Source organism: Numenius arquata, chromosome 10 (assembly GCF_964106895.1).
Source record: "Numenius arquata chromosome 10, bNumArq3.hap1.1, whole genome shotgun sequence".
In the NCBI taxonomy this organism is placed as follows: domain Eukaryota; kingdom Metazoa; phylum Chordata; class Aves; order Charadriiformes; family Scolopacidae; genus Numenius; species Numenius arquata.
Window position 1 is genome coordinate 2,808,143 of NC_133585.1, and position 23,501 is coordinate 2,831,643.

The window sequence follows — 23,501 nt, forward strand, 5'->3', positions numbered from 1 at the left end:
AAGTCTGAACATATTCATGAAGGATCTCCTGAGCTAAAACTATTTGCCCCACAGAATCTTGTGATTGGTTTCAAATGATGACGAGTGAAAGGGCTGAAAAAGATTACAGGAAGTCACTTAGTTCAGTCCCCTTTATTTCCTCTTACTCAAATTAAGACAGGGATGAACAACACCTACCTTTGGTGAGCTAAGAAGCAGGAGGGTTCACAAAATATTTCTTATTGTGAGAGAAGGGTACAGTTGTAATCAGCACGGTTTGCTTTGAGCAATTCAGTCTACTTTACTGTGTCCAAACTCTGGTTTCTGTTGCAGCAGGCATGAGCAGTTCCTGTGTGACACTGGCCGAGGTCCTCTGGGCAAAAGGAAGCCCTTTGGAGGAAGAAGAAATATGGGCACTCTTGTACCTGGCCACAGTGCAGCTTCTGGAGGACCTTCACAAAGGTGAGGTGAAAAGTATTTATCTTCTTACAGTTCTTACTGTTGGAAATTCATTCTCAAGTAATTTTAGCTCGTTTGAGGGTGTGGGTTGTTTTTTTCCCAAATTACACATCAGATATGAATTCATCTAAGTACAACTATACATGGTGGAACAGGACAGAAGAGTCCTTCCTAAAGTCTGAATAACACACACGCAGAAAGTGCAGTGTCAGCTAAGATCATGTCCTTCATGTACTGACAGAGGCAAATCCACATGGATTCTCATTCAGGTAGAAAGAGACTTTTATCCTTGATGATAATAATGTGACTTATCATAATGGCTGGCAAGTCCTGGTGATGAATGCTTGCCAACAGGCCAGCTGTACGGAAGAGCACAGCTGAGCAACCTCTTACATTTTGGGAACTGTTTATGACAACGTATATTCCTTTTGAGGGGAGGATGGATGAGAGGGGTTCTTACCTCATGAGCACATAGAATCAAAATACCAAATACTGCGAACAAGTGATGCGTAGCTTCTGCTATAGCTGGAGGGGTGAACTTTTATTACCAACTAGTTTTTAATGGACTGGAACACTATAGCAGGTTGACTACACCATCAGTTCTCTATTTTTTTAGTGAACAGCCCAGACAAGACAGGCACCAGGAATGTGCAAAGGAGTGCAGCGCAGAGATACCCACCTGGATAGATTCAGCTGGGGCTCGTCACAGCTAATTAACTCTGTACCAGACACTAAGCTGACACTATGCTCTCCTAATCTCGTTTTAAAAAAAAAAAATAAAAGAAAGAAAGAAAAAAATGATTTGTTGAATGTCTATTGAGTTGAGATAATCAGCCTATGTTCCCTTTGCTGCACCACATAAATTTAGGGTATTATGATCAGAAGATGAAGAGTAAAACAAGAGGAAGAAGGGATGTAGAACCAAGCTGGTCTATAGGTCAAATGCAAGGCTGCTCAAACATGTCTTCAGAGAGCTCAAGTCCAGAAGTGATGCCAAGTTAGACTCATTCTGAAGTGGAATCCCCAGTACTCCAGTTTCTTAGGGGGCACTGAAGGTGAACTGCCTCTGCATAGCATCCTCCCAGTTGACTAAGGCATATTTCTGGCTCCATACCTCTTAATCACAGCTATATTCCTTCTGGAATCAGCCTCTTCTCAGGGCTAGTTCTGATGCATGCTTGATGTACTAAATCTTGCTAGACCTGGTGATGGTCAGCACCACTTGCTAGAGCAGTATTTCCAGTGTGTTTGGGCACTGGCTGGTTGGGCAAGTACACTGACTAGTTGGCTAGCCAACATTACAGACGGCCAGGTGATCTTCATTGAGGCTAATGTACAAGCTGGCTATCTGTTTCTAAAACAGATTAATTTTTTCTGGCATGTGCTAGTTGTATTTGCATACAATACTACAGAAAATGGGGAAGGAGCAAGAAAGAAGGCTAGCTGATTATTATAAGACCTTTAATTTAGAAATTCTAAAGAAGTAAATACTACAACCGTTGCAAATACCAGTGGTCTCTAAGTCTTGAATCTCTGGATCCTCTGGCTATACGAACCCTCTAGGAGTATATGAATTTACAGCTTAACATTTTACCCATTTTTACCATCCATTTTCCTGGTGTCATGCATGTCAACTAAGTAGCCATTTTTCAGTATATAATTTTTAAATGCTAAAACGCATTAAATGCTAAAGCATTTAGGGCATTTTTCTGAGCTCCTCTCCTGTGGAGATCTGAATGGTTTCTGTTCTCACAGTCTAGACTGAAGAGAGTGGTTCAACAGCCAACATTGTTTTTTTTTTTTTTAAATTACCTGTATTTCCAAGAACCCTATATCTAAATACTGACATAGTAAATGCAGCTTTTCCTCTTTCTAAAGTAAACAGATTTATTTAGATGCTTTTCATCATGCTTTTGTAATGAATATTTTTAATGAAATCACTTGGATGTCTTTGGTCAAATCCACTTAACTTGTGTATGTAAGTGCAAAAGATCTCCCAAAAATGTCAAGTTGTCCAGAATCTGCATATGGGATGTAATTGTGCCTTCCCTTAGGTTTCAGAAATCCATTTAAATCAATATATTGTTTATATGTGTGAAAAGATGCGAGAGAGAAATCAAGTCTTTAACCGTCACTGAATTCCGGGACACTGCAGTGACGGGTTTGGTCAGCAATATGACTTTCTGAGCACAGGGAATTCAACACTAAGAATTCCATTATCTTCTTCATCGTTTTTCAGAGCCTGCCATCTGCGTGATTTGCCCATGGTCAGTGCTACTGTCAGCTGAAGGAAACTTGTCTTTCCAAAACAATGCATCCCAGATGGAAGCTGTCCCTTTCAGTGCACCAGAATTGCTCCATAGGCAGAGTAAAAACCACCGCATCGGAATAACAAAGGTGAGGTATATTACAAAATATACCTTGACAGTACCTCGTTTTAATGCAACACACCGGGTATCTACTGTCAAACTCCATTTCTAATAACACTAAATGAATTAGGCTATAGTTAGAAAGATTTACATGTATCTTGCAGCTTGACATTAGATTAGCATGTATGTCAACATCTAAAATGATTCTGAACACCAGTCCTCAAGGTCTGCAGAAATGTATTATTTGTAAAGGCCACAGAAAGGAAGACTATGTCTATGAACACGATGTTTGACAGATATGGTAACTGTAATCCCAGAAGCAGCAGGACTGTGGTACCTATGCCATCCGAGAGTGGAAACACTCCCAGGACATCAGAAATATGTTCACTTTTGTTAACAATTTACTTTTCTTCTCCCTCCCAAATGAGTCTCTCCGGCACAACAGTAAGATACAACACTCAGGTACCTTAAAGTTTTAAATATCACCCAGACCTCACTCGTGCACCCTTCCCTCAGGCAGAACACACAGTTTCAGACTCTCCCATCGCGGGTCGCTACGCAGAAACACCAAGCTTTGGAATAATTACTCCAGTAATCCTCTTCCTGGACGTGACTGGAAAAGCTTCAAAAACTAAGGAGTTCAAATTTCATTGCCTACTCATGGCATCACCAGATAGAGGGCAGCCTGGTTCAGCCCCTCACTGCGTACTCTCCAGCCCATAAGCCAAGAGTTTCTATTGGACTTTTCTATATGTTTCCTCTAGTAAAAGACACAAAAAGATGGTTTCTCTACACTACAAGGCTTTTCTGTATTTAATGCTAACTTCATAAAGGGTTTCCTTCTCTGTTTTGACAGATGTTGGTGTATTCCTTAGGAATGACACTCTACTGGTCAGCAGACTACCAGGTTCCTCCAAACCAGGCCAGTAACAGAAATATGTTTTTCTTCTTTTATTCTGTCTTATATTGGTAGGTTCGAAGATTGAGAGGCATAATCTGAAGTCTCAGTAAGAGGGGCTTTATGTTTTGGACCACTAGAAAGGATTGGAAAGCTTGTGTCAAGGTCCAGACTTCACCAAAAATACCCGTTCATCCAAATCAGGAATTTAGTTAGGCCTCATCTTTCCTTTCCTTGTTTTTTTCTTTTTTTTCTTCAAAAACTGGAATTGTTCCCATTAAATGAATTGTACCTTGCTTTTACTAGTGAAGATTACTTATTCCAAGACTAATAAGGAACAGGCTGCCCAGGGAAGTGGTTGAGTCCCCATTGCTGGAGGTATTTAAAAGCGTGTAGCTGTGGCACTCAGGGACATGGGTTAGCGGTGGACTTGGCAGTGTTAGGTTTATGGTTGGACTCGAGGATCTTAAAGGTCTTTTGCAACATAAATGATTCTATGATTCTAAGATAGGAAGGGCTAAAAGAAAAACATCATGCCAGCGTGATTGTGGTGCTGTGCACACTTATGTGCTTTTACAAAGAATGGGATGTTAGAATAAAACTAAACAACTCTCCTGATTTCTGAGCAAATTCCACCAGCTTCTCTGCTAGTCAAAATTTTGCATTTCTTGCTTACACAGAATCCTTCCAAAAATTTGTAGCACCCATTTTGCTTCATTTCTATACCCATGCCTTTGATTGCATGTTTTTAATTAGAAAACACAAACTTTTAGAAAATTTAACACCCATTTCATGGGTATTCATGGTCTAAAAGAAAAGGCACTATAAGTTAATGACTATAAAATATAAGTATCTGGTCTCTATGGCAACAGTTTTGGCTGCTGTAGCTCCTCACCTTTTTGAAGCTAATGCTGCCACATGTCTTACTTGCATGAATCCTTAAGATTCACAGTCTAATTAGCGAAGTTGTGGAGTAGACTGAGCTGTTGTCTGTGACCAAGAAGCCCCTGCACAGGCTGATGGCCCTCCCTGTAGATGCCAGTTCCCTCCAAGTCCATCCTGGATCCCATCAGAGGCTCCATTTAGTGCCGTTACACTGCCTGTCTGGAATTTTCCCAAAGCCTAAAGGAATTCAGTGCCCATTTCTCACCCAGGGTGAAAGGCTTACAGGAATTCCTGGTCCCAGTTTACATAGGATTTCAGACCACTGGAAGATGTCATTTAACTGTATCTCCATTTTACCTCAGTCTCTCCAGCTGAGTGACCAATTACACATGCTCTTGCTGACACTATGTGAAGATCTGCCACATAAAAGACTTTCTCCTGAATCAATTCTGGAAGCATGTGAGGCACATCAGAGGGAATCTACTTCCTTACCAGCAAATGTCTACATCAAGAAAATGGTCCAGTTTGCTGTGGGAAGTGTCGGTGAGGTAGGTACTACTCTCATTCTCTAATCATCTTCTTTTCTTTGGTGAGAGAGGTGAGCAGCAGTGTGGGATACAGGTGAGCAATTGCCTGAAATTGATGGTTTTATGAATTAAGGAAGTGAGATTTGGTTCTAAGCAGGAAACTGAGTGGGCATGTGTACAAGAAAATGAGGCAATGAAGCCATCTCTCACGCCATTCTTGGGAAATGATACAAATCCAGCTTTTGTGCTTACAGTATCTTCATTTCTTTGGTTAATACTGAAGCAATCATAACCTTTACAGAGACTTCATGTTGGCCAAAGGAATGGACTTTACGCAAGAGAAAAGATTTCCCCATTGCTACTCTGGTTTCAGACTTTCTTTGTGAAATGCAAAGAAATCACATTTACATCATATTGAGAATGTCATTCATCGTCCTTGAGTGGAACTCAACATTTGCTGTGCAATCAAGCCTGAAGATACGAAGTCTTTAATAAGTGAGCACCTGAGTGTTTTTCAACATTCGAAATATCAACAAACATTTTTTGTTGACAAGCTGAATGGAAATGGAAGAAGACACACTGCAAAATTTTTTTTTGCTGTTTTCAACCAGTATTCACGAACATTCTGATACAACCTTTTCCCTTGCACTCTCTATTACTCTATTTCCCGCTGTACCAGAGGGTGTCCCCTCTTAAACACAGCTCGCACTAGAGCGTGAAGCCATCAAAACTCAACCCTGCTTTGAGTCTGAGAAGATGAAGTTGCTTATACCAGGCAAATCAGCAGAGGGCAAGGATCACTTCAGCATGAGAGTCTGAAGTCCACACATCATATGACATTAACTTGCAGTACTTCTGTCTTTCAGGTAGAGCGAGTAGTCGCCGAGGACAGCACAGCCTCTCAGCTCAACAGAAGCCATGTAATAAGGAAAAGGCTGCACGAGAAAATATCGGACACCTCGCCGCTCTCCTCCCAGATGAATTTTCACCAAGGTAAAGAAAGACTTACAATCTGAACCCTCTAATAAGGACACAGCCAGCCTTTCCTGAGTCTTTCCCAAGCTAGGTGAATTGTTTAATTTCATGCTGTAGCGATTACATGTAGCGTTGGACGGGATATTTATTGCTTTACATATAAATGACTTCTTAATGGAAAGACTCTGAGGCAAGTCAGCAAGGTTTCTGTTCCTTATTTCCTCAAAGGATAGTAGACTGAGCGCTGTGAAGCAATGATAACAAATCAGCTTGCACAGATTTGACTCTTAAAGCACTTTGCATAAAAAAACCTACTTTCAAAACTGCTTTTGTGCTTTGTATACTCCAGTGTATTTTCGAAGGTAAGGAGTGGGATTCTGTGAAGTTATCCTAGTGCCATTAAGGAGTAAATATTCATCCTTCCTATTTGATTATTCGTGCAAAGATTTGTGGTTTCTTTTTGATTTTAGTTCCATTTTCTAGTCAAAAGTTTGATAAATTCACACATGGATTGCTGGAGTGATTTCAAGACACAAGGCCAAATCCTGCTCACTATATAAATAAACCAGCATATACTAATTTCACATTTCATTTGACTATGATCAAGATTGTATTATCCCTCAGAGTAATTCTCTAACTGCAACTAAATGCGGGCTTCAGCTTCAGATAGTTCTTTTTTCTAGTTTCTACATTCTACTGTTCACTTCAACAGAAATCTCTGATTTTGGGGCAAGAGGAAGGTTGGCCAGAGCTATGCAGACTTTTCTTGGATGTGCTCAACATTAGGCAAAATCCAATTCCAATTCAGCAAATCACATATACATTCCATCAACATCAGATAGAACTAAACACACACTTAAATACCTGTGGAACATTTCTATTAGGCATTATTGGTCATAGGAAAAGGAGACTCTTTTGAAAACATACAGACAAACCACCCCACAAATCATATTGTCTTACTCAGAAGTAAGCTTATAAAAACTCACTCAGAAACTAAGCTGTGGCATAAGCTGGTGAAACTCTGCTGCTGCCAAAATGGGTGGTCCCATCTTCAACCCCCTATTGCCACAAATTCCTGCCGTTTGCCTTCTACTGGTTCTAGTGATTGTGTATCTGGGGTGATCTCTGTGGAAATTTGTACTTCCTAATGACTTCGGATGACCCCTTAATGGAATTTCTGCAGCCGATTGTGTCTGGGCACTGTCCATCCCGCACACAGAAAGAATAATTTATAGCTGAAGGTTGTGCACTTCAGAATATAAGGAAGGAGAAAGTTGCAGGTTATCTGAGCTCCGCAGTTCCAGAAGGACAGGGAACTGCTGGAAAGGGTACAGCAAAGGGCTACAAAGGTGATGAGGGGACTAGAACATCTCTCTGATGAGAAAAGGCTGAGGGACTTGGGTCTTTTTAGTCTGGAGAAGACTGAGGGGGAGTCTCATCAATGCCTATAAATACTTAAAGGGTGGGTGTCAGGAGGATGGGGCCAGTCTTCTTTCAGTGGTGCCCAGGGACAGGACAAGAGGAAACGGGCACAAACTGGAACATAGGAAGTTCTATCTAAACATGAGGAGAAACTTCTTTCCTTTGAGGGTGGCAGAGCCCTGGAAGAGGCTGCCCAGAGAGGTGGTGGAGTCTCCGTCTCTGGAGACATTCCAAACCCACCTGGACTCATTCCTGTGCACCCTGCTCTGGGTGACCCTGCTCTGGCAGGGGGTTGGACTAGATGATCTCCAGAGGTCCCTTCCAACCCCATATCATTCTGTGATCTGTACTTTGCAACCTTTCAGTTGAACATGTAGAACAGAATTAAGATATTAGATTTATTCTATTTGGAATGGTTGAGGAGAACTATGAGACCTATTTTGGATCAGAACAAGATTACGGAAGTAATAGAATGAAGTTACCAAGCATTCCCTGGTCCTTAAGGAATTGTAGTCAGGGTTAGAAGACAGACATGGACTATATAGTAATTAGTCAAGCCAAATGTTATGTACGTTATCCTGCAGATACTATGATTTATAATTAAAGTACATGATTCACCATATTTCCTTTCTGTTTCCAGAGAAAGGGTCCAGATTAATGAATTATAGCCGGTCAACAGAAGATTACAGACAACTCTCTGTGGACTACAGTGACTCTAACAGTATTTCTGAGAGTACGTCTTTGATCCTGTCTAACCGAGGTCACAGGAGAGGTAAGATTTTCCTGAAAGATTACGTTTATGAATTATGTGCTTATCTCTTTTTTCCCCTGAGATGTGAGACCACCCCTGTATGGCCAGTGATGGGTACTCCAATGCACTTGTGGTTCCGTGACTAGGGAGGTATATCTCTGCTAGAAAAGATCCTTTTATACTGGATTTTTTTCTACTTGTGTCCTACTGCAAAGCTATATATTCCCTGGTTACCCTGCAGCGCCATCTCCTCTCTCCTGCTTTATGCCCCCTTTGCCAGGTGAAGCTGTTCAGCAGATCCCAAAGCCTGGCCAGCGTGTTTCTGACACAGGGATGAGAAATGTTGGAACTACCCCACAAAAGTATATGATGGGCAATGTCAAGATGGCAGCACTGAAATCAGTCAAATTATGAATAATACCTAAGACTTGAATGGCGGGGATTAATGTTTCTTCAAGTCCATTCAAAACCAAAGGGATTAATTCTGAGATCTAGAGGAAAAAAACAACCAAACAACCCTTTTTTTTTTCTCCTCTTCATTTTTGTCCTAAAGCGATTGAGTATTTCCTACTCAGCATGTTGTTTCCATCGTGCTAAATGCCAGGTTGCAATGCTGCTCTTCTGATTTACTTTGTCCAGGGATATTACAGTGGGAATTTTAGCTCCATTTTCAATCCTTTTATGGCAGGAACAGCATGAAAGAAACTTCCTGGGAGAGGATCCGTTCAGTGGAGTCACTGTGGTAGAAATCAGTCAGGGGCCTTCCCAAGCCACTGAAATCACAAATTAGGAGAGTTCTATGAAGCAAAGGAGGGGATTCAGCAGGAAGGGGAGTACTGCTGCGCAAGTGTATCTTTGGGTTTAAATTGGGATCTGAGTTAGGGACACACAGACAGGACGTTCACACTGCCCAAGAGCAACAAGTTCCTGTTGCTAAATGTCATCAGCTTCTCCTAAAAAACCAGGCTGAGCATGCTAGCTCCCCACTCTCACACTCCTGCCCCTTTCTATTCTCCATTCCACAGCTCTCTGTAGTTTTTTTATCCCAGAAGTTTCTTCCCTAAGGCAGTAACGCTACCATCCACTACATCAGTGACATTGCAATGAGGTACGCACCTCAACTGGTTAGTTCATTAATGCCATAAAGAACTGAAAACTGCTGAGTAGTCCTTGCTTTTTCTCACTGAGGAGCATTAATTTGGGTTTACGATACCCAGCTCCTGATTGTCATGAAATTCATAGGAACATTTTCCCCACACTCTTCCAAATATGAAAGGTTTAAAATTTACTAGGCAAAAAGAAAAGGCATAAAGCATGATTTCCAGGGACTGATTTCCCTAGAAAGGTGGCGAAAAACCTGGGTGCCCACTGCATTATCACAAGTCTGCCAGGAGATAATTCAGAGGGAAAACTAATACATCCTGGGAAAAAAAAGCACCATGTAACAGCCTCTCAGCCCCAAGGCCTTGGATGGGGAAGGTGAGGTTACTCACACAACTGCTGTTGATATTCTGCTCCTTAAAGGTACTTTTCTGGAGCTCCAGAATTGCGATCAATATCAGCATCAATAAAACCCCGAGATTGCAGCTGCTCCCTATATGGCACATACATGTCAGTGGCACATAGCGAAGATGAACTCAGGAGCCTGTTTTGTATGTCCTTTATTAAAAAATTTGGGTTATAAACTTGACAAAGGCTCATTCCAGTGAATCTATCTGTGTCAGTCTCCACTGAAACATTGGTAGCTGTTCATACTCGGAATTTTGTAAGGCAAAACTCTAAAAATACAGGCAAAAATGCAGAATGTGAGAGCTTGTTTGCTGCAGGCATTCTTTCATGAGATAATGTCTTAGAAAAATGCATTCTTCTCTGAAAAGAAATATTACCATCTAGCAGAGCACGGAGATTGTCAAGGGAGATCAATATCTCTATCCAGACTGTACTTAAGAAGCTCATTGACCGTATAATAAATTAATCATCTACAGGATCATCTTCTTTGAGAGCCACATGTTACTTAAACATGAGGAACATGTTGGATTTGTGATCAAAGCACGGCAGTCTGGCCACTAAAACCAGCCAACTTGTTCCACTGCCATAACAGCTGAGACAAAACAACTAAGGGGAATTTTACGTGCTTGTCAAAGTATATTTATACAATTATGTGAAACCTATAGTGTAAGCAGAGAATTTTGCAAGGTTTTCTCATTAAAAAGCACGTCATTTCAGAACGCAGGACCGAATCCTAGCTTTGGTAACCAGCCCTGAGTGTTTGGCTTATCTTAAATCTCACAATTTGTCACTACCATCTGCAGCTTGAAAAAAACCCCATGTTTATGCATATTTTAGCAATGTGACTGTAGATTTTCTAGTTTTTAAAAATGTTATTGGTGGTCAGTACACTAGAATTCAATGTCACGTTTTCATGGTGGAATTCAGAGTGAGGTCTCAGGGTGTAGTTCATGGATATTTCATCTGGAGAAAAAGCTGACCTAAAAGATTACTTCCCCATAGCTCATCTTACCACCTCTGTCATTCTGCATGTATAATAGTTTGAGATGCAATTCTTCAAACAAGATCAATGAAATGGTCCCAGGGAAGAAAAATTCAACCTTCCCATCCTTCCCTAAAGGATTTTAAACATCTCTACTGCTAGAAGAAATGTTTGTGAAACTACCAGCTGCATAATCCTTTTGGGTTCTCCCTCTAAATTTCACCCTGCACGTATTTGGACAGAGCAATGCCTATCCTTTCTGTAGCAGCAGAGGTGACTGACAAATTATACAATACCAGGCTCTTATGATGTAAAAACAGTCACAATAGATTTAATGTGGCAAATCACCAGTGGAATATTTACAGTTTTCATTTCAGTGATTTTATATCCTACTCTGATTAAGCCAGAGAAATTTCATTGCTTTTTTTTGCCCTGCTTCTATGCCTGGAAATAGAAGAACAAATAATACCAGGGGTAATTTCTGAAGAGCAAAAGCTGTTTCATAAATTACCCCCATACATACGGAAATAACAGCCATTGCACCTACACGGATATTTTCCAAATTACATTCACTTGAAGGGTTATGAAGAGGAAGTAACAATAACTGAAGAACTGGGAATGCTGCTGGTGTAGTATTCACTCAGCCTTATCAAATAGCCATTTATCATGCCCAAACGAGGACACGGGAGAGGAAGTGACCAGTCTAAATTTCCTCCTTGTTGTAATTGTCCCAAGATCTGATGCCTGCCAAGTGCTGCTCCAATTGTGAAATGTCCTTTATTCGTTCCAGGGAGAGTTCCACAGACACACAGGTCATGGGACCCCACCCTTAGCGGGTCAAGGACACAAAGCAGCTACAAGCTCTTCATCAACAGGTAATCAAAACTCCGATTCCTAAAAGACAGAAGCTGGTTTATTACCACGTGAAGCAGACAACTAGTGTGGCGATGCCGTTATCAGAAAATGCCTATTTTAAGAATAGATTGACCTAGACACGATTTGGCTGCAAGTGAAAGTCCAAACGCTGTAGTGAAATGGAGCTCGGGCCCTCATCAATCCATACAAAACAAGCACATTGAAGTTTCCCACCCTTGCTCTTTCCCATCGTGTCCTGCCAGATGTCACTGGCCTCCCAGAGCATCTGTCCCCAGCGTGTCTCTGTCAGAACCAGACAGGTAAGTAGCAATAGCCCGCTGCGACTGAAACTGCTGGGAACCAGCTCCACAGAGAGCGTGGAAGGGAAAACCTTGTTGAGAAAGTACAAAGAGTCATTGCTGTCGCTGGCAAGGCTTTCTGCAGAGTCTGCATTTGTCTACGTTCAGATTTTGGATCCAGTCCTGCCTTGCTGTCACTTTAGCAGAGGCCTGATGTGTCCTGGAGCGGTTATGACAGACCATGTGCACGATCCACCATTTTCAGGGGATTATTTGCATTTACCTCTCAGTTCTTTGATTTGTCTCTGTTGTGTCAGCCACATCCAGCACTTCACTGCAGAGTTATAGGTAACCCAGGGACACCAGCAGTAAAGACCCTGCTCTGCCATGGGGATTAGCCTCATTTCAGCCATGGCAGGTAACAGCAGCCCTCTGGACACAGACCAGGACAGCTGAGAATTGTACAACTGATATTAACTCCTTTTCAAAAGCCAGGGAAACACCACTGTTGCCAAACAAGAGTTTTCCAGACTGGGTGTTAGCATAGAACAGCTGTAATTATGGCTGTTTCCACATGAAGAAGAGGTGTAAATACTGTTAGCCTCTAGGCACCACAAAGGCCAGAATCCCACAGTTAAGCACCATGTAATCCCTACAGACATCCCATTTAAATGGAGTTCTTGACCCAGTTAAACAGGAGTGTCTTCTTTTAACCATGACATGAGTAATTTGGGCCCACAGGAAACACTCCATTTAGATCAACTCCCAATTAGACGTATCCCAAGTAAACAGTTTGAACTTCCTGATAAACCAGCCACGATAATCTGAGCAATGTGAGATTCCCCAGTACACATCTAAACCTGCAATAAGAAAGAGCTACAAGCAGGATAGTGGCAGCTTTTGTAAAGAAAGAAGTCTCTGTCTACCTGTCTAACTACACACACACACACATATATATCTGTGTATACAGACATTGATCTATGCATCACACACCCGGCAACGATATCAGTAACAGAAGATTTATTTACTGAGTATTTTGGAGCAATCGCCATGCCTCTGACTACTAATCTGGGTGTCATCTTGATATCCTTGATCTAAAATCATGCTGCCAAGAGAATGTTCCCCTCCTCTGTTGAAAGATGAACTCTCTTCTCCAAATTTCCAGCAAGCCATTTCCCATAGGAAACAGTTTCCCAGGGGCTCGTGTAGAAAACACCATTACTTTAGAGGTTAAAAGTATAGTAAAAGACAGCTTTCTGATCTTTCACACATCTTTCTCTTAATTAAATTGAAAATGCGCTCAGGTCCCTGAGACATTAATTTATGCTAATGAATTTGCATTCAAATAATTCAGTTCCAATTCCTGGAAAATTCTGAATAATGTAACAACAAATGTTATGGATTTCTGAAGCTTTTTTTGCTTCAGAAAAGAAGAAATGAGGAATTGACTTCATCCCGTAGAATTCCCAGAAAGGCATGAGGCTACACTTTTTGCCTGTTGGCTTCACCAGTCTTAAACCAGCTAGAGCTGTCTCACCAAATGAAAAAACCCAACCAACCAACCAAAAACTGTTATTGAATTACAGCATAGCTTAGATTTATTTATAAACGGCACCAGTAATGTTATTCCTGTTAAATTTTTCTTCTTCTTCTGTAAAGAAACATTTAACAACTTATAATTGACGTTGCCTTGGATTTCATAATGTCCTGCCAGTCAATGTACGTTAAGTTCTTTGTCCCCAGGCAGTGTTGGTTTGATCGTACGCTGTATATATTGCTCACTATGACATTTCTTTTGAAGGTCAGTCAGCGCTGTAGAAGAAATCCCTGGTGGGACTCAAAAGAACAGCAGACAGAACCTGCTAAGTTTAGGTTCCACCTTCTCTGTGTCTACAAAGGACTACACCGCAGCTGCTGCATCGCAGAAATGTCTGTTCCACAGGAAGGAAAAGGTGACTAATGAAAAACATATAAGCTGATTTCAAAATGTAAATATCACTAAAGGAACTTCTCATCCAGTTGTTGTTTGCCAGTGACGCGCATATTACCTACTGAGTCATCTCATTAGATGAGGATTCTAAGTTGACAGACTCCAGATCAGGCATGATGAAGTTTTGATAACTCAGAACTGAAGGCAGTGAAAGCTCTTGTCCATAAAGAGTAAGCTAAAGCTCATAGTCAAACCCTCTCTGAGCTACATGTGTGATTTCTGCAGGCATCACACACCATATGGACTGTTTCCATCAACCACTTTGACAGGAGCTCCAGAACAGCTAAAACATTTACAGAGACACTGAACCCCAACACTTACTGGTCAACACTACTCAAAGGACTTAAATATTTTTTTATGGTGTCTGCCTGGCCAGAGAGCAAAGGCCAGCAGGGAGCATGCCAAACCAGTAGTTCACCTAAAGGTCCATTTCTAGTTCCTGGTTTGTTGTAGGAATCTGTTAAATGGGAAGGATAATGTTTGTTTGGCAGTTGGATGAGAAAAACGCAGAAATAACTGAGTCACAGAAATCTCCACAGTGGTGCTGCCCATGGAGCTTTCTGCTGCGGGAGCAGAAGGGACAGGTTTCAGGCTGGTGAGAACCTTCAGCTGCTCCCAGCTCACAAGCTCAAGACTGACCAGTGGCAGAACTTTGATCAAGAGTTTCAGTTAGATACTTCAGAAAATTATCTTTTTATATATAAACTTAGTTTTAAATTTTTTAATATGATTTTTGCTGAGATAATAATTGAGTTCCTCAGAAGGAGTCCAGCAACTGTTACAACAAAGTGCTAGTCCCTCTTTGTATGTGATACAAAACCGCATTGTCTGTTGGCAGGACAATACTAGTATTATGAAACAATCCTAAATTTTCTCCAAAAAAAAAAAAAGATCTAAATGGCTCAAGGTCATGGATAATGGTTGGAAGGATCCACATCTTATCACTTGCAGACATTTAGTTATTTCTGTCTGCTTCAAGGATCTAAAACCATAGATGAACCTGAAAAAAACTCAAGATACAAAGTTCTTTGAGGTAGATGCTCAGCAGAAAAAGCAGCATCTCGTGCTGTTAAAGTTTGTTGTAGTTAAAGCAAAACAATACAAGGTCTGCTACTAAGAAATATCAGTCAACCCTCATTACAGGAAAGAAAGTAGCTCTGCATTTTAGTCTGGTTCCCTATGGAAGCTAGAGGTATGAAATCAGTGTGTGTGTGTGTACAGGTCTGTGACTGCCTTCACAGTAACTTGGGAATCAAATGGGAAAAGTTCTCAGAAGAAATTGTCATGAAAATAGGTGCCTTGCAAAGGAAATGGATCTTGGTTAAGGGCCTTTAGAGAAGAAAAGGCTTCAGCATGAGCTTATCCCTAATTAGACCCCGGAGAGACTGGGGAGGAGAGAGGAGAGAGACACAGGAGAGACCCCAAACAGAGAGAAGTCTTCAGTCAGCACTGGCACCTTATTAGACACTGAAGTCAATCAGCTACAGCACACAGATCAACAGAAATGGGTTTCGTTGGTACTGGTGTTTAGGATCTTCATTAAATTAAGGAGACATTTATTAAAATTTCTAAATTGCCCCCTTACAGTTTTCAGGTCCAGAATTTATTATTTTGTCTAGTGAACCGCCAGTGACCTTACAGCTGCCTGGATCCATTGTGGTAAGTGTGAACGTTAAGAACGTAGAACTAATCCAGTGGCCTTTTAGCTGGGGCTGTTGGTAAGTCACGCTGAGTCCCAACCCAGCATCCTTGCCTTGTCCTCCTCCCAAACCAAGGCAAGGTTCCTGCAGGGGTATTGAGATTTGAAAGGAGGGCATTTCATTCTCAGTGCTAGGTAGTTATTTCTGTTGGTGTGAAAACAGCTTAATTTATCCTTCTCAGCTACGAATGCTTACTATAGCACAGGACTTTTGAGACGAAGAGTATACAGCAAATATGCACCATGATATCTAGTGCCAATGTATTGGACTCCCCCAGTTTTCAGGCACATCCTCTATGTTTAATTTAGATAAGGTAAAAGGCTGACAGCACACAGCAGGAAAAGTAAGGGCAAAGAAAATTTGGAATTACCTTCAAATCTAAAATAACCCTGGTGATTGTAGAGTCTGAGTATGCCCAGCTGTTTTGTTGGGATTCCCTGGGTTTTATAAAATTAGAAATGTTTGGGATATTAACTTATGAAAAAGGAGGCAGGGAATAGCACAGTGCTGTGACTGAATCCATCAGTTTGTGCAGAGACAGGAGACTATGGGGTGTCAGTAGTGAAATGCTGTGGAACATGCATGGCTTGTACTTGGCACTCATTCTTCATTTTCTGTTACACGTTCTTAGACTAAAAAAGGGAAATCCTATTTGTCCCAAAGGGATCTCAATGTGATTCTACTCAACGGGCAGTGCCTTGAGGTGCAATGTGACATCAAGTCCAAGGCAAGAGATGTCTTCAACACCGTGGTGGCGTATGCAAACTTGGTGGAACATTTCTACTTTGGCTTGGCTTACCTGAAAGGTAACGAGACACAGCTAGCTACAACTACAGTTCTCTCTCTCAATGCCTCTGTACTCACTTTATTAATGAATTCCAGTAACATTCCTTTAGATCCTCAGATGAAAGCAGACCCAAAGCTTAAGGAAAAGTAAGGTCCGTTGTTTTAAACTGTACTGCACTGATGGAAAGCATGTCTACCCTGGGACTGTGCCTCAGCACAGCCATACCCTTACTGGATGATAGTCCCATGCAGAAAAGCCCATGTCCCAGCCTTGCACTGGAATAATACTGACCCATAAAGCTCCAGCAGAAATTCCAGGAAGTGTTGTACTAGGAAGGCTGACTGATTTTGTTCCTGCTTAGAAGTTGGACCACAGGGACAGCTATTTCATCTACAAGACCCCTATCGTCCCAGCCCATCTCTGATGGCAAGCACGGCTGAGGCACCAGGGAGAAGCCCACCTTGAGTGTAGGGCATGAGGATTACAATGGGATGCAGAACCTGAAGGGTGAGCAGAATGCAAGCCCCATCGATTCCTGAATGATTCCATAGATACCACACCAATCCAGCACCTAACAACCGTGATCCCAAATTACACACAAAATTCTTTGCCAAAGAAGAAATATGTTAGCCCATGACACAGAGAAGTAAATCTCTACTGACATCCATGATCTATTTTATTTTTTATCGCTAGTGACGCACTGAATGAAGACAGCAGAACTTTGAGCTACTGAAGTATCTCCAGACTTATCACAGAACCACAAATTCTCATTTCAGGTAAAGAATTCTTCTTTTTGGATGAGGAGACCAAACTCTACAAAGTGGCCCCAGAGGGCTGGAATGACCAACCCAAGAAGAAAACCTCCATCATTAACTTCACACTCTTTCTAAGGATAAAATTCTTTGTCAACCACTTTAATGTTATTCAGTAAGTGCACGGTTCTGCTAACTGCAGGAAAAACGGTAGCATTTCGGGTGACTGTTCAAGGCCCCTCCTGTGTCCCTAAACCCTTTTGTGTTCCAGACACGGCTTGACGAGGCATCAGTTTTACCTGCAGCTTCGTAAAGATATTTTGGAGGAGCGATTGTATTGCAATGACGAGACTGCCCTGAAACTCGGCGCTTTGGCTTTACAGGCAGAGCTTGGCAATTACGCTTCTGAGGTGTGGAGAAATAATACAGTATTTCTCACCAGTCTCTTTCAACAGCTTTTGTTTGTCACATATTGTTTAAAGAAGAAATATGAATAGCACATAATTTCAGCTAAATCCTTCAGTAATCCCATTTCAGATTTAATTTAAAAAATTACAAAATTTGCCTGATTAAGGAGCAGTCATGAGCCAGGCGAATTTGGCAGGAAATATGGCAGAATGATGAAAGACTCTTGGTCCTTCGTAATTGCTAACATAGCCCAGAAACTCCAGAAAATCTGTAGAAAATTTCCAACATGGGCAGAGCTTGGATGTGCAGGGGGGTTTAAAGAGATTAGAAAATGTGGGAGAGAAAAATAAATAAACGCTCCACAATTTTGCGTGTAGACTCAGATCCACAAGCTACAAAAACAGGAAGGTCACTCGTGGTGTATCTGAATGAGTAACCCTAGTTTTGACGTGTACAGAAAATAGTCATTTATGTTCTCAGCCATATCTTGCTACACAAATCAGTGCAGCTCTATTAATTGAACTCTGAGTGGTCTGATCCATCTGGTCAGGTCCATCCCTACATTGGGTCTCCCATTGTCGGTTGTGCTGATGCAGGTGTAGCTGTCAGCTCTAAGTGCCTGTAGGGACCTCTATTTTCCCCTTTGAGCAGAGAAGTAGGGTGTGCTTAAAGCAAGAGGCACATTTGGCTGTCGGGACGCTACCTGCTGTTCCCCATCTTCTTTTAGGACATGGCAACAGGGTGACTTCAACACACTGGTCACTCTAAAGATGGAAATGCACCAAATAAGAAAAGTCAAGAAAGAACAAAAGGCTCCTCTCTCTTTTGTTTTTTGTTTTCATTTTTTTTTTTTTCCCAAAGATGCATGGAAAGAGCTATTTTCGTGTTGAAGACTACATTCCAGCAAGCCGAATAGAGAAAATGACCCTGGCATACGTACAGCGAGAGCTTGCAAAATTACATCGTATGAATCGTTCCCTCTTCGAGGATGAGGCTGAACTGGAATTTTTAAAGGTAATTTGCCATACCCCAAACATTATTTGTCTTGAGATAGAAAGCCTCTCTCTGTTTACCATTGTCCATCATTTCCCTCTTGCCTGATACAGTGGATTTTAAATAATGTGAACAAATTTGAATAGTCAACAGAACCCTCATATTTTTATTCTGCTGGAGATACTGTCACTAAATAACTTACATCACATTTACATGATAGGTTTCCTTTCACTGATAGTTAATGCACATTTCAGGGCATTTTCAATATCTTAAAGGTTGATGCAAATTTTCAGCATGTTACCAACATCTTGGTTCCAGATGATTATAAAAACACCTACTGCATTTATTTGAGATGATTATAAAAATGGGCTTGATTATAAAAATAAGCGCTTTCTTGACTTCTGAAACTACAGCAGCTGTTCAGCCACTTTCTAAACATGTAGTGATTATTTGTTTAAAAATATCTGTGAGCCCTGGAAGTGAGGAAGGAGTTGTCTGAAGTATTTTCTCACGTGACTATTTCTCTAGGGCTCTAGGATGTCACAATGATGTGGGATTTAATTTTTTTCCCCCTAATTTCTCCTTCTCCACCAAACTTCTCTGCTGCCCATCAAATGAAAAATGTGAGGGATTAGATAATGGATAAATATCAGTAGCCATTTTGCTGCAGTGCCACATGCTTTTATTTATAGCATCATTTTAGTTCTGTTGCTGTTTAATTATGTTAGTTCCTCATCTAACACTGTCAGTGGAATTGAAGAAATAGACTGAAGCTTAGCCTTAATGACAGTCCCACCATGCGTGCCAAATCCAATGAAGAAAAGCAGCTTTGTTCGTATCTGTTTCAATGAATAAGTCCGTAGAAGGAGCCAACTCATCATACAAAGTGAGAAAGATAGCCCCCATGGCAAGAACATCCAAATTCCAAATATGAAAGGGATTAAAAATTAAAACCCAGATTCAGCTAGTGATTATAGATGCCCCAGTTTTCAGGACCTGAACATTTGTGCTCTGGATAGTTTTTGAAAAACAGATCTTCTTAAAAGTGTTTTATTTTGGTCACGGGAAATCTCTATTCATGGTTAAAAAAGTCATTTGCGGATTCTGCCTTAACTTCCCAGAAAATAAAACCAAAATATTTTAGAATAAACTCATATTGATCTGCAGATCACAAAAGAAGATGGAAACCCCTCCTCATATTCCATAGTCCTGTAAAGGGTCTGAGTCACATTTTAACATTTCGTGGCCAAGTGCAGGAGGTAGAAAGAGAAGCAACACCACCCAGACCCCCTGGTGAGTTCCTCAGAGACCCCTCTACACAGTTAGAAGGCAGGGGCACAAGTGGACTCCTCAGTCTCTTGAAGTATAATCCAATTTAACTTTTCACCCACCAACGAGCACCGTGCACCAAAGAAGTGACACAGAAGACCTGTAACTATAAAGTTTGGCACTGGAGGGAATTCTGGGGCAGTGAAATTCCCTCAAAAGTCTCCACTATATTTAGGTGAGATACTTTGAGGTACAATTTAGCAAACTTTATAACTCATGGTAAATGCACTTTTTCTCTTCAAGGTGACTCAGCAACTTCCAGAATATGGAGTGTTGTTCTATCGCGTGGGCCAAGAGAAGAAAGGAGCAGGAGGGGACATCATCCTGGGAATCTGTGCCAAAGGCATCATTGTGTACGAGGTGAAAAATCACACAAGAATTGCCAGCTTAAGATTCCAGTGGCGCGAAACAGAGAGAATTTCAGCTCATGTGAGTTGGAACCAAGTGAATGTCTTCTCCACTCTATTACTTTACTCTCCTTCTGCCTGTCACTTTGATAAATTTAGTGTATTCAAGCCAGAATTAGAGTCATTCCGTACAGGCAAGTCCTTCTTGAAAACAGTCCAAAATCAAGGCTGGATCTGGATGTGGATACCAAGATACCCAGGTCTTAGTGAGGTTTAGTTCTGGAGTTTTTTTGCCAACACTGGAGTCAAATTACTATAAAACTGAACAATCTGGTGTTGGCCATTACAGAGACCATGTCAAATCTCTTTATGGCATATTCCATATTCATTCCCCTCATCTTTGCTTCTCTCTCTCTCTCTTTTCTTTGGTTTTCCTACCTACATCAGCTCATGGGATCATGTCTCCCTCTGTCCAGATCTCATTATTCCCATCCTCATCTCTTAGTATCTTAATGTCTATTAACAAACCAGTATTGCTGACAAGATTGTGACCCCTACTAAATGGTGTTCTGCCATCAGAGATACACCAATCTATCATCATACAGTGTAGGTGTCAACCTGCATCACACAGTTCCCTGCCTGTTTGCTCTCCCAAAATGGCCCTTCTGCCCCTTGAAGATATTTTCATTTTCACATTAAATTGGTTTAATCATTTTAACATCTGTAGGGCCAAATTTCGCCAGATCTATCAATCTGCCCTCAGCGCAGTCAATGTCCAAGGGCTTTTAACTTTCCACACAGGGCAGTGACGATCCCAATGACAGACACCTCCCTAACAACTGCCGAAATTACAACGGACATGTATTGCACCCAAGAGGCAAGCAGCCAGGCATAAATACAGCTGGACAAACCAACAAGATTACACAAGTAAACTTTCAGTGCCTTGGTGTAATGACTGATATATGAAGCAAGCTGTGCTTTTCCCCCCCCCCTCCTCCCTTTAGAGAAAAAAATTCATGATTGAAAGCAGCTTCAGTGGCAAGAAACACACCTTCGTTACCGACACGGCAAAGACATGTAAATATCTCCTGGACCTCTGCTCTGCACAGCACAAATTCAATGCACAGATGAGTTCCAGGCAACTTCGGCAAACTTCATCAGGTGAGGTATAAACGCTCTTTCGTTATTCAGGCCGTGGGACAAGGTTAGGTTTTAGAAAAGGCGCGTTCAATCAGAACCTGCCACATCAGTTTCACTGGGCTTCAGTTTCTCATGTTCGGACCAGAAAATAATGTCTCCACTGGAAGTTAGAGGGGTGTAAATCTAATTTAGCGTGTGCAATTTAGTGAGTGGGCACGTGCAGGGGGTGGAGAGGGTTCTCTGATGATAACAACCATGTTGCTAAACTCAGATTTAAAAAAAAACAAAAAAGCAGCATGATAACAATTCCCTTCAGGAAACCTGCTGAGAATTCTGAAGAAATGTATCAAACTTACCCCAAATGTAACCTGAGAAATGTTCCCCACAAAGAATAACTGTAGTAGGGCCCCGATATCCTGGAGCTGAATTTAGTTAACTCGTTATCTTTGCATAAGACAGGGGAGGGGTTCAACCCTATGATTCAACCCAGGACAAAACCACTAAGCCAAAGGCACGTCAGTCAGAGCCACCCAGCTCTGTAGCTGCTCTTCTCTTAGATTCTGCCGAGTCTGTGGAAGATATGACTAATACCTCCTTAGACTTCACATTTCCCATAGTTTCTCAGACAAGGTTCTGCTCAACCCAGGGCAGATACACAGCACTTCTCAGCCACGGTTCTCAGCAGGCTCTGCAACGGCGGGTGAGGATCATTATGGGGAAACTGAGGCACCTAAGAAATAACAGCCTGAGCCAACAACTGTCACCACTCTTCAGTGGAGCAACGTGAGTTTTCAGTAGCTGAGGACTCATCCATTGCCTTGAACAGAATCATGATTATTTACAACCACTAAGTATTTGACCCAGTGAGTCACAGCAGGAGAATCGAGTGTCACATCTTCTCTGCTGGGATACTCCTTTCTCTAGTAAAACTGTACAAGTCTCGGCAACAAATTATATGATGGGATATAACAAGTTGATTGATATATTGCTTCTTCCCCACTAAAATTATTTCATGAAAAGTGAAATTCCACCAGCACAAACTTGTTACCACGGAAAAAGGCGCTAGGATGATATTTAGGTTCAAGGCACTTTTTGTTGCTTGGGCTCCTGTAGCTTCAAACACAACTTAGTGGGATTGTGATTTGTAGCATACAAATGAGTGCTAACGGTGAATCTTAAAGGTTCCTGTGTCACATTTGCTTGTGGTAATACATCTTAATAAAAATTACTACATGCCACGTATAAGAGAACAAAAAGATGGAGAGCTAAGAAAATGATAACCTAAATCCTGACTACAAGCACCCCAAATCACTGAAACCAGCCAGACTTACACAAGCTGCGTGACTGCAGGTTCTTGCTGTCCCCCCAAAAAAAGGCAAAAAACTGCCTCCTTCACAAAGAAGGCAATGACAGTAGTTGAAAATGCTGCTGTTGTCCCCACAGTGGGGATGTAAGAGATTGTAAGGCTCTTTCTGCACAAGGGAAACCCTTCCTTCTGCTGTGCTGTTCAGATGTATAAGTCACCATCTCTTCAAAACTTGCTAGCAACCCCCTACTTTGAAATCACCATGGCAACTCTCAGACTGTGCTAATCCTGTGGACATTTAAGCCTTCTGATGCCTTCACAAATGCTCCTGATCAAAGTCGCCAAGGAAAGAGGGAGCCCAGGTCTAACGCTACAGAGTAGTGCTCTAGAAAGCTGCATTCGGGCTAATATTTGTTAGGAAAACACACGGGAGGTCAACTGTCACGTACACGCAGAATCAAAACCCGTATTTGTGCCAGCCTGTACCAAGCAGGGTTCTTGTTTTACCTTCCGACATGTCTCCAATTGCCTGCTGTCCCTCCCTCCTTCAAATCCCCCCTCCAGCCCACCAGCTGAGAACCTACATAAATTAGCAATGCCTCCTCCAGAACTTGTTTCAGGGAAATAAAATCTTTTGAAAGGACAGATCCGTACATAGCAGAGCCCAGGCATCATTAAGCAAGTAGCGGATTTCACTCGGAAGTGGAAAATTGGATCACAAGCACTGCCACCAAGAGGGTCCCCTACTTAGCTTCATGTGAGCAAATGGCTCAGAGCAAACAGGCAGCTCCTTGGCTTAAGAGAGGTGTGTTAGTAGAGCTCCTGTCCTCTCAGATACA

General features: G+C 41.6%; 1 protein-coding gene across 1 annotated transcript in view; it reads left to right on the forward strand.

Annotated features, from left to right (window-relative positions):
* FRMPD2 (FERM and PDZ domain containing 2) overlaps positions 1 to 23,501 on the forward strand; it is a 54,999-nt gene that overhangs the window by 16,867 nt on the left and 14,631 nt on the right. The window contains exons 3-16 of the mRNA XM_074154946.1: positions 313 to 441; positions 2,678 to 2,835; positions 3,664 to 3,729; positions 4,953 to 5,138; positions 5,984 to 6,110; positions 8,155 to 8,286; positions 9,331 to 9,389; positions 15,488 to 15,559; positions 16,232 to 16,406; positions 17,164 to 17,314; positions 17,411 to 17,549; positions 18,409 to 18,561; positions 20,113 to 20,298; positions 21,221 to 21,377. Of these exons, the coding sequence (XP_074011047.1) occupies positions 313 to 441; positions 2,678 to 2,835; positions 3,664 to 3,729; positions 4,953 to 5,138; positions 5,984 to 6,110; positions 8,155 to 8,286; positions 9,331 to 9,389; positions 15,488 to 15,559; positions 16,232 to 16,406; positions 17,164 to 17,314; positions 17,411 to 17,549; positions 18,409 to 18,561; positions 20,113 to 20,298; positions 21,221 to 21,377 (1,890 nt within the window). The remainder of the gene's footprint in view (positions 1 to 312; positions 442 to 2,677; positions 2,836 to 3,663; positions 3,730 to 4,952; positions 5,139 to 5,983; positions 6,111 to 8,154; positions 8,287 to 9,330; positions 9,390 to 15,487; positions 15,560 to 16,231; positions 16,407 to 17,163; positions 17,315 to 17,410; positions 17,550 to 18,408; positions 18,562 to 20,112; positions 20,299 to 21,220; positions 21,378 to 23,501) is intronic.